Source organism: Artibeus jamaicensis, unplaced genomic scaffold (assembly GCF_021234435.1).
Source record: "Artibeus jamaicensis isolate MK-2021 breed Jamaican fruit bat unplaced genomic scaffold, CSHL_Jam_final scaffold_804, whole genome shotgun sequence".
NCBI lineage: Eukaryota > Metazoa > Chordata > Mammalia > Chiroptera > Phyllostomidae > Artibeus > Artibeus jamaicensis.
This window is the reverse complement of record NW_026522055.1, coordinates 678,223-689,439: the sequence shown is the minus strand read 5'-3', so window position 1 is coordinate 689,439 and position 11,217 is coordinate 678,223. Positions and strand designations below refer to the sequence as shown.

The 11,217-nt window shown below is 52.1% G+C and overlaps 1 protein-coding gene across 1 annotated transcript; it reads left to right on the top strand.

Annotated features, from left to right (window-relative positions):
* Positions 1-7,820: 7,820 nt before the first annotated feature.
* Positions 7,821-10,227, top strand: KCNA7 (potassium voltage-gated channel subfamily A member 7). The gene is made up of 2 exons (XM_037140849.2): positions 7,821-8,409; positions 9,395-10,227. The coding sequence occupies exons 1-2, from the start codon at positions 7,858-7,860 to the stop codon at positions 10,208-10,210; spliced, it is 1,368 nt and encodes a 455-aa protein (XP_036996744.1). The 5' UTR covers positions 7,821-7,857; the 3' UTR covers positions 10,211-10,227.
* Positions 10,228-11,217: the final 990 nt, after the last annotated feature.

Sequence of the window (11,217 nt, the reverse complement as noted above, 5' to 3'; positions counted from 1 at the left end):
GGGAGGGAGACAGATTGAAACATCATTGTGTGGTTGCCTCTCCAGCGCCCCCCACTGGGGACCTGGCCCACAACACGGGCATGTGCCATGTCTGGGAATGGAACCCAAACCTTTCTGTTTGCAAGCCGGCACTCAATCCACTGAGCAACACCAGCCAGGGCTGGGACGATTTAAAAAGTGTATTAGTGGAAGTCTTTTTTGAAAAGGTGACAGTTGAACAAGGCTGGGCAGGGTTAACAAGTGTAAAGGCCCTGATATAGGATGGATGGCAAGAATCCGCTTTGGCCATGAGATCAGAGAGCAAGCAACCATGTTATTTAGGGCCCTGTAGTCCTGTAAGAAGTTAATTTTTTTTTAACAAGGAGTGTTTTGAATTTTTTTTATGTATTGAGGGAAACATCGAATTATTCCACTTATTGATGCATTCATTGGTTTATTCTTATATGTGCCCTAACCAGGAATCCAACCTGCAACTCTGGTGTATGAGGATGACATTCTAACCACTTGAGCTACCTGGTCAAGGCAGGAGTTAAATATTGTATTTTAAGTTTTGTGGGTAGATTCACTTGCCTATTTAATAATACTTACACACACCTGGCTGGTGTAGCTCAGTTGACTGAGCGTTGGCCTCTGAGCCAAAGTGTTGCTGGTTCAATTCCCAGTCAAGGCACATGCCTGGGTTCTGGGCCAGGTCCCTGATCGGGGGCATGCAAAAGGCAACCACACATTGATGTTTCTCTCCCTCTCTTTCTCTGTCCCTTTTCCATTCTCTAATAAATAAGTGAAATATTTATAAAAATAATACTTACACACTAATAATACCTACAGTAATTATTACAAAATTCAAATGAATATTTTTGTTTCAAGAAACATTTAAGAGCACATACTTTTAAAAACATTTTGACATATTTGCTTTATTTAGGTATGTACTTGGAACTCTGAAGTAGTCTTTTTCCTATAACTCTAAACTTACCAAAAAAATAAGAAATTTAAAGAAAATAAAGCCAACCCTGCCTTAATAATGTACATTTTTCTGTACAATTTGAAAGGAAATTGCTGCAGCACTTCAGCTCTAAATGCTTCCGTGTGTATCTTTTTAAAAAATGTTTTATTTATTTACTTTTTAGTAAGAGGGGAAGGGAAGGAGAAAGAGATGGAGAGAAGTATCAATGTGTGGTTGCCTCTCGAGCACCCCCTACTGGCGACCTGGCCCTCAACCCTGGTATGTGCCCTAACTGGGCTTCAACCCAGCAACCCTCTGGTTTACAGCCTGTGCTCAATCCACTGAGCTACACCAGTTAGGGCAGTCTTCTAAGAGTAAAGACATTCTCCTGCCCTGGCTGGTGTAGTTCAGTGGATTGAGTGCAGGCTGTGAACCAAAGAGTCGCCCATTTGACTCCCAGTCGGGGCACATGCCTGGGTTGTGGGCCAGGTCCCTAGTGGGGACCACATGAGAGGCAACCACACATTGATGTTTCTCCCCCTCTCTTTCTCCCTCCCTTCCTCTCTCTCTAAAAATAAATAAGATCTTTTAAAAAGAAAGACATTCTCCTAAATAACCACAAAACTATTTTAACCCCTAAGAAAGTTTAACTGGCTCAGATTCCCCCAGTTTTTCCAAGAATATTTTGTTTTCAGTCCAGCCAGGAGCTGATCAAGATTCACACATGGTATTTGGTTATCTTGTCTCCTTAGTGTGTTTGAATTTACAGGCAACACACAAACACACATGCGCACACTTTTCCCTCCACGATGTCATTGGTTTTTCCCACAGTTCAGGCCAGCTTCCAGTAGAATGTCCCCCACTCTAGATTTGTCTGATTGTTCCCTCCTGTTGTCCCGTTTGTTCCATGCCCATTTTGCCTGTAAAAGGGACAAGACCATGGAGTCCACATTGCATTACATCTTGGGGGCGTGTAATGTCATACAGTCCCACCATTTGGATGCCGAGTGTGGCCGACCTCTCAAGGACCTAACTGCCAGATCTCTCCTTGTAAAGATGCATTTCCCCCTCGCTCATGTCAGCAGTGAGACCTGTCCACTGTGTTCTTGGAAACCTTCTGTTCCCAACTGTTATTGTAGCGGCCACAGCGGATCCTTTGCCTGAACCAAGTGTTAACATGGGGGAGAGGGAAGACTTCCTTAGAAATAAAATAGAAAGTAACTCAAGTGTCTTGACCAGGAGAAGGACATACCTAATTTACACATTTAAAAGATCACTTCAGTGGCTATAGACAGAAAAAAATTGAGGGAGGGGGTGAAGGGGTAACAGGGAGATAGATGGTCAGGAGACTACAATTTCCAGAGAAGAGATGGTGGCTTGGACCAATATGGCTGCAGCGGGGTGGGAAAGAGCGGTGGGACTCCGGACATGTGGTGAAGGCGGAGCTTCCTTATTCAGTTGCAATAGGAGTATAATTAGAGTGTCTATAAAAAAGTGAAGTTAAAAATGACACCTAGAGGAGGGATCCCGGATTAGATTCTAAATCCCCAAAAAAGAACATTCATGCGAAACTGGTGCAATTCAAGTAAGGCGTACAGTATTATTGGTGAGTAGTATTATATTGATGTTAATTTCCTGACAAATAACTGTGCTACGGTTATGTAAGAAATTGACATTGGCAGAAGGTGGTTGAAGGCTATATGGGAGCCCCTGTACAATTTTTGCAACGTTTCTGTAAGTCCGAAATCACTTCTTTTAAAAAAAAAATATTTACTTACTTTTAGCAAGAGGGAAGGGAGAAACATCAATATGTGGTTGCCTCTCAAGCGCCCTCTACTGGCGACCTGGCCTACAACGCAGTCATGTGCACCGATTGGGAATGGAATCAGTGACCCTTTGGTTCGCAGGCGGGCACTCAGTCCACTGAACCACACCAACCAGGGCCAAAATATGCTGCTGGATCATGGATGGTGCTATTGATGTAGAAAGGGGAGATGGGGCGGGGGTCGGGGGAAGGCTGGGATTACTGAAGAGTTATAGGCTCGGACATTCAGAGAGGCACGCTGGACGTTCACGTGGAGCTATGGGGTTGAAGGTTGGGATATATGGCGATCTCAGAGGAGTTTCGGGCTGGAAACCTCGACCTGGGAGTCACTGGCCTGCAGATGAAGCCCTGTGACTGACAAGCTCACCTAGGCAGTGACAGGGGATGCGGAAGGGAAGAAATCTTGGAGCTGACTCCCAAGGCGCTCCAGCATCTAGAGCTCAGATAAAGCAAGAGAAGTTAGCAAGAGAGATGAAGTAGGAAGGAAAACTGTGTGAATGGGGTGTCAAGAAAGCCAAGAAAGCACTTCAAAAGAGAGGCAGCCCTGGCCGGGTGTCTCCGTTGGTTGGAGCGTCATCCCATACACCAAAAGGTTGTGGGTTCAACCCCTGGTCCAGGCGCGTAGGGGAGGAAACTGATTGATGCTTCTTCCTCACTGTGATGTTTCTCTCTCTCTCTCCCTTTCTCTCTCAAATCAGGGAATATATCCTTGGGTGAGGATTATTAAAGGAAGGAGGAGGAAAAGGAGAAGGAGGAGAAGAAAAAGTGGAAGAGGAAGGGGAGGAGGAAGGAGAGGAAGGGGGAGGAGGCAACAGCGCTCTAGCTAGGTAGCTCAGTTGCTTAGAGCATTGCCCTGTTATGTCAAGGTTGTGGGTTCGATCCCTGATCTGGGCACATACAAGAAATTGATGTTTCTCTCTCTCTCTCTCACTTTCTCAAATCAGTAAAGTTATTTTTAAGAATAAAATTATTTTAGAAAGGAGGCAGCAGACCCAGTAAAAGGCAGTGTTCACTGTGTCCAATGCTCCTGAAGAATGTGAAAAGGTAAGGACTGAGGTTTGGCACCCACAGGTCTCCATGAAGTGGAGACATCAAGTAGGGAAATTCCTTGGAGAAGTTTTGCTGCAAAGGGAGCAGAGAGAGGTAACAGTAGCAGGATAGGAGAGCAGAGTTGAGGAAGGTTTGTTTTTCCCTAATAAGATAGAAAAGATATTGAGAGAGAAAGTCTTATAACACAGTGGCTGATGGCAAAAGGCATATGCCTACCACACATTCCAGAAAGCCCGCTGTTGGTGACTTAGAGACCTGAAAACTTGCATTCACAGAAAAACATATACAAGGATATTTACATCAGCTTCATTCAGAATCACCACAAATGAAATGTGATGTATGAGACACTGTACACTGAATGGATAACCAAATGGGGAGTCACCCGTGCCCCGGAACGACGCTACCGAGAATTAAGAACAGAACCGATACACACAGTAAGAGTGAATCTTCAATGCCTTATGCTGAGTGAAAGAAGCCAGATTCAAAGGCTACGTACTTACGATTTCATTTATTTCACATTCTGGAAGTGGGGCCAAAGGAGAGAAGAGTGAGCAGTAGTTGCCAAAAGCTGCAAGGAGAGGAGAAGGCAGGAGAGGAGAGGGCACGGGCTACAAAGGGAAGGAGGCAGCTTTGCAGAGGGACAGAGCTGTTGTCTACCGTATTTTCCAGACTATAAGATACACTTTTTTTAACCACATTTTTTTGCTTCACATTTTCCCCCTATTTTCCACCTCTAAAAAGACCATAGGTGCGTCTTATGGCCCAAAAAAAACCAGACACACCTGGGTTTTTTCTATTTTTCCTTAAAAATAGAAAAAAAATTGAAGCCAAAAATGTGGTTAAAAAGTGCATTTTATAGTCTGAAAAATACGGTTTTTCACAGTAGTGCATTTACACGACTGTATTCACTTGCCAAGACTCCCAGAAGTATGCACTATAAAGGGTAATTTTATTGTATGTAAATTAACCTTGATACACTTGACTGAACAAAAAAGATGGTTCCCCCAACTATTTATGAAGTACAAGGGGGAAATAATAACTTCACAGTGGAGAAACGCAGCAGACAGGACTATAAGGAAGTGATCAAAAAATTTTAAGGGTGTTATTTATTTATTGTTAGAGAGAGGGGAAGAGAGGGAGAGAAACACCAATGTGTGGTTCCCTGTCACGTGGCCCCTACTGGGGACCTGGCCTGCAACCCAGGGATGTGCTCTGACTGGGAATCAAACCGGCAGCCCTTCATTTCAAAGTTGGCGCTCAATCCACTGAGCTACACCAGCCAGGGCTGAACTCTCCTTTGATAAGACATATCAACCCTGTCTAGTGTTGCTCAGTGGGTTGGGCATCATCCCGCAAACCAAAAGGTCTCCAGGCTCTGGTCGAAAGGTGGCTGGTTTGATTCCCGATCAGGGGACATGTGTAGGTTGTGGGCCAGGTCCCGGTTAGGCGTGTGCAAGAGGCAAATGATGATGGATGTATCTCTCACACATTGATGTTTCTCTCCCTCCCTGTGACCTTTCCGTTCACAGGCTGGTGCTCAGTCCATGAGCCATATCAGCCAGGGCAATAAAATCTTTAACACACACACAAGAAAAGGGTTTGTTTTTTTTTTAAGTCACGGGTTCAATTTCTGGTCAGGTCCCCTGTAGAGGGCATGCGAGAGACAAGCAATAGCACCTTTCGTTTGCAGGCTGGTGCTCCTTCCCTTCTCCTCTTTCTAAAAAGAAATAAGCAAAATCCTTTTTTAAAAAAAGGAGAGGATATATCATCCTCACGTCCCCAATATGATGTCATGAAAAGGGCACTTGGCCTCTGTGGCCATCTTACTTTCCCCCAGAAAGAACTCTGAAATCTCCCAAGTCTTTGGTGTGGGCAGAGCTTGGGGAAGGCAGATGGGGGGCTTATCCCTGCTCCAAAAGCCGGGCTGGAGCAAGAGTACCTCCAAGGTGGCTCGCTGACATCAGCCAGAGCCCTGGCCATCTGACCTGCAGAGCTGTCCCCCCAAAAAAACAGTGGGACGGAACGTTGCCTTTTATGTCTCCACCTCAGAAATCACATGGCTTCCCTTCAGAGACGGTCTGTAGGTCAGAGGAGTTCCCAAAAGGAACTGGCAAGGGCTCCTCCAGATACAGCGTGGCAAGGCTCTGGATTACTTAGTAAAACAAGGAATAAGATCCTTTTGGGAAAAGATAACCCAGGGCAGGCCAGGTCTTAGCAGGATCATCGATGGGATTATTGACATTACTAAGCATTATGACCGTGATTCAGAGTGATGGGTAGGGAGCCGGGATTGGGAACCTTCCCTGAGAGAGCGGGAGAGGCCAGAAGGGAAAGGGGAGTTCATTAGGGATGGGTGTGAAGGTTGACCATGAACTACTTGGGCTTCAAAGGAGATGAGGGAGGGAGTATTAACTGGAAGTGGCTAGGAGAAGCAGCCACCTCCAGGTCCAGTGGGAGGTGGGCGTAAGAGGCAGGGCCGCAGGGAGGAGGCAGGGGTCTGTTGACAGAGTTCAGTGGCCTTGGGGAATGAGAGAAAAAAAGGAGAGAGAGAGACCAGAGAGAAAGGGAAAGAAGAGACCAGAGAGATGGGGGGACAGAGATCTGGAGACCAAGGACGGTCAAGGGCCATGAAAGAGAGCGGCAGATACAGAGAGAGGGAGGAGAGAGACCCAGAGAGCAGGACACAGAAATCCAGATGAAGAGTGACATAGCATCCTAGAAAGAAATTGTAAACAGGAAGAGTGAGTGCGGGAACTCGCAGGGAGTGATAACCTTTGCTGTCTCTCTCCACTTGCCCAGCAGAGGGCGCCCGGGACCGCATTCCCAGGAGTCCAGGTGACCAATCCCACTCGCCACCCCCACCACCACCCCGGGACCCGCCAAGCCCAACCGATGGAGCTATTTTTACGCGATGTCACAGGACACCAGCGGCTGGAAGGCCATCCTCTGTCTGTCCTTTGGTCTCTCCGAGTGACCCTGCGACGTCGCCTCAGCCCACCCCCACGTGCTCCTGGCAGGCCCGGCTGCCTTTGGCATCATTCAAGGCTATCCAGCTCAGGTCTCCCTGGGTCTCAGAGTATCTGGCAAAGAACCCCAGTGGAGACCCCGGGAGAGACCCTAGCGAGAGCACCGGGTGAGGGGTGCGCATGCCCGTGGTTTGCAGCTGCCGGAAAGGCCCAGGACCAGGCAACCACCGGGAAGAGAGTGGTGGAACCGACCTAAGACCGGTGGTCGGAGAGATTCAGAGAGATGACTCCAGAGACCCTGAGAATGTCGTAATTCAGGGAAAGAAAAAGACCCAAGCGGCGCCCCAGAGAAACTCACAGGCAGCGATCCATACAGAGGACTGAGCGAGAATGAGAGGGAAGAGCCCCAGAAAAATAAGCAGAGTCACTGGGACACAGGGGAGAGACAGGCCAAGGGACACAACAGGTAAACAGAGACAGACTCCCGAGAAACAAGGTTCAAAACAAAAACGCAGATTGGAGACGCCAAGACAGAGGCCCCCAGGGCGGGGAAACTCGGAGATAATTGTCGCATAAAAACACTCAGAGACACATCCCTGACAGGGACCCAACTCAAGGCCAAAGCCAGATGCAGAGAATGAGAGACATGGGTGGAAATTTGTGACTCCAACAGAGGGTCTCAGACCCTCATTTAAGAGAGAGACAGAAGACAGACAGACAGACAGATAGGCGAGGGACACTCATGGAAACCTGGAGAGGCAGAGACCCCGGGCTATGGACAGACGGAGGGTAAGGGGACCAGGAAGCAGAATAGGCGCGGAGAAAGCGTAGCTCGCGGGTGGCCGAGTCGCGAGGAAAGGCGGGCGCCCCGGCAGAGGGCGCGCGGCTGCCCTCTGCCCCGCCGGGGTCACGGCGCCCCCTCCCCCGCGCCCTGGCCGGAGGGCCGGGCTATTTTTACGCGTGGACATCGGACACCAGGCTGGGGCGGCGGCGGCGGCGGCCGAGGTGGGGCCGGGACGGGTCGGGCGTCGGGGCCACACGTCCGTCCGCGGGTGTCCGGGGCTGCGCGCGCCATGGAGCCGCGGTGCCCGCCGCCCTGCGGCTGCTGCGAGCGGCTGGTCCTCAACGTGGCCGGGCTGCGGTTCGAGACGCGGGCGCGCACCCTGAGCCGCTTCCCAGACACGCTGCTCGGGGACCCGGCGCGCCGAAGCCGCTTCTACGACGGCGCGCGCCGAGAATACTTCTTCGACCGGCACCGGCCCAGCTTCGACGCCGTGCTCTACTACTACCAGTCCGGCGGCCGGCTCCGGCGGCCGGCGCACGTGCCCCTCGACGTCTTCCTGGAGGAGGTGGCCTTCTACGGGCTGGGCGCGGCGGCGCTGGCGCGCCTGCGCGAGGACGAGGGCTGCCCGGTGCCGCCGGAGCGGCCCCTGCCCAGCCGCGCCTTCGCTCGCCAGCTCTGGCTGCTCTTCGAGTTCCCCGAGAGCTCGCAGGCCGCGCGCGTGCTCGCTGTCGTCTCTGTGCTCGTCATCCTCGTCTCCATCGTCGTCTTCTGTCTGGAGACGCTGCCCGATTTCCGCGACGAACGCGACAAGCCACTAGCCGCCGTGGCTGCCGCGGGACCGGTGAGGAGGCGAGGCCTCGGGGGAGAGAGGCGGGGCCTCAGTGGAGAGAGGCGGGGTTGGGGAGGAGATGGGCGGAGAGCACGGGGGTCTGGCCAATCAAAATCAGACTAAGGGCCCGTGGGAGGCGGGGCCTATCAGGAAGGTCGGGTCTGGTTTGAGTGGGCGGGGCATTAAGGGTCCGGTGGGAGGACCCGACCATTCAAAGGTAAACCCGGGGGGCTTTGAGGAATAAGCAACCAGCCCAGGGCCTGTCAGGGGACTCGACCATCAAAACAGGGGGGCGCTGAAGCACTGATTTTAAGGGGGCGGGGCCTGAGGGTCTGAATAGAAAGACCTGCCCTATCAGAAGGCAGGGTTAAGCTAAGTGAGGAACGTGGCTTCAGCCAGACGGGAGAAGGCTGCAGGTACCTTAAGAAACCTAAGCTGGGGATGGAAGGAGAGCCTGCAAAATGTGGGGTCTGTGCGGGAAGGATGGCCCGGAGGTGGTGAGAGTCCGGCCTGAGGAAAGCGGCTGAGGTGGGTCCTGAGGTCTTAGGGTAGCAGGAATCTATCCTAAAGGAAATTGGGCTGGAGCTGTGAGAGGAGGGGCCCCGGAGTTTGGCAGGCAGAAAAGTCTTTAACCATTGTAGTCTGGGCTGGGTTTGGTTTGGGAGGGCAGGGCAGTGCACAAGCAAGTGGGGCCACACCAGGGACCCTCCCTGCCTTGAAAACCGATGCTGGGGGACGGCTTTGGAATGGATGAGGTCGAACCTCGCTCAAGCATCATTTCCGGAGGCCCCACCAGTGAAGGATGAGGGACCACAGAATCAGCCGTCCTGGGGTCGTGGGAAAGAGTCTATGAGAGCTGGGTCACTGGTTGCCTTGGGGACAGCAGCTGTCGGCCAATTTGTAGATCAGCAGTTGGATATTTCAACAACGAACATGGCCGTTCCAGGGAGTCCCAGCCCTGGTGTGGAGTCCTCCCTGAAGCCCTTCCTTCTTGCAGCTCCCCAGTCGGCTGAATGGCTCCAGCCCCGTCCCTGGACCCCCAGCTCGCACGCCCTTCGACGACCCGTTTTTCGTGGTGGAGACGCTCTGCATCTGCTGGTTCTCCTTCGAGTTACTGGTGCGTCTGTTGGTTTGCCCGAGCAAGACAGTCTTCTTCAAGAACGTGATGAACCTCATTGATTTCGTGGCCATTTTGCCCTACTTTGTGGCTCTGGGCACCGAGCTGGCCCAGCAGCGGGGTGTGGGTCAGCCCGCCATGTCGTTGGCCATCCTGCGAGTCATCCGGCTGGTGCGTGTCTTCCGCATCTTCAAGCTGTCGCGGCACTCCAAGGGCCTGCAGATCCTGGGCCAGACGCTGCGGGCCTCCATGCGTGAGCTGGGCCTCCTCATCTTCTTCCTCTTCATCGGCGTGGTCCTCTTCTCCAGCGCCGTCTACTTTGCTGAAGTCGACCGGGAAGACTCCTATTTCACCAGCATCCCTGAGTCCTTCTGGTGGGCGGTGGTCACCATGACCACCGTCGGCTACGGGGACATGGCGCCCGTCACCGTGGGCGGCAAGATCGTGGGCTCTCTGTGCGCCATCGCTGGCGTGCTGACCATTTCCCTGCCCGTGCCCGTCATTGTCTCCAACTTCAGCTACTTTTACCACCGAGAGACAGAGGGCGAAGAGGCCGGGATGTACAGCCACGTGGACACGCAGCCCTGTGGCCCGCTGGAGGGCAAGGTCAATGGGGGATTGGTGGATGGAGAGGTGCCCGAGCTAGCACCTCCCCTCTGGCCACCCCCAGGAAAACACCTGGTCACTGCGGTGTGAGGGAGAGTGGAGGCCGGCAGGACCTCACATTTCCGTGGAGGGAGGGAGGCGGGAGGGAGGAAGGAGGGGAGGGTCAGGGGGAGGGGGTTGGGTTTAGGACGAACTAGGTTAAATGGCAATGAGCTGAGGAACGCTGAGTCTTATCGGGTCTTGAGTTGCGGTTTGGTACTCCTGTAGGTCCCTTAGGTGGCAGCGAGTGTCAGTGGGTTACGCTGAAGCTGAGACAGAGTTTTGCATTGGTTTTCAGAAGGCTGTGGGGCCTTCAGGGTAGCGACGAAATAGAGCCAGTCCCGCAGTTTTGTGAGTTTCTTTGTTCTCTGTTGGGTTGGGTTGGGTCAGGCTGGGTTGTGAGTCTGGGTGAGTTGTCTGACTGCCTCGCGCCGGATTCCGTGGGTTTTACGAGTCCCCTAGGGCCGTGGTGGGTTAAGCGAGGTGGCCACCCAGGGCATTGTTGGGACTGATGGCGTGCTTGTGCATGGTGTTGCGGAGTCGAGACATGTTGGAAGTTGTGTGGCTTTGGGATTCTTGTAGGGCTGTGTTATTTTAGGTCCTGTGAACTTGTGAGTCACGTAGAAATCCGCAGAGTCAAAGGGATAGAATGTGAGCTTTCTAGGTCACATTAGCGTCAGTTGGGTGGAAATGTCTGACCACAGGAGTCTTGCAGGGTGCCATTGAGTTGAATTATGTAGCGGTGTGTTGCCGGACGTTTTTCGGGGCTACGTGGACCTGAGCCGTATCCAATTGTAGGACCGCGGGAGTCTCACAGGGCCGGTTTGTAGGGGCCAGGCCAAGGTGAGCTGCACTGAATTTGCCATGGCGGGTCTGGTAGGAATGCTGGGTTGAGTTGGCCATGAGGGTTTGCTCTGGATGGAGTGGTAGCACCCAGGGACATCAGCACTGAGGGGGATTCGTGTATTGGGGAGCGAATGTGCTGTGGTGGAGTCTGGAAGGCAAACCAAGCCGGACGCTCCTTCTGTTTATTGCACACCTGCTTTGTTTTGCCGTGG

What these genes read in the sequence shown, in the direction of transcription:
- KCNA7 (XM_037140849.2), top strand. Translation starts at nt 7,858, where the DNA reads ATGGAGCCGCGGTGCCCGCCGCCCTGCGGCTGCTGCGAGCGGCTGGTC. An exon ending in CCGTGGCTGCCGCGGGACCG is followed by an intron (nt 8,410 to 9,394) that starts GTGAGGAGGCGA and finishes TCCTTCTTGCAG; the next exon opens with CTCCCCAGTCGGCTGAATGG.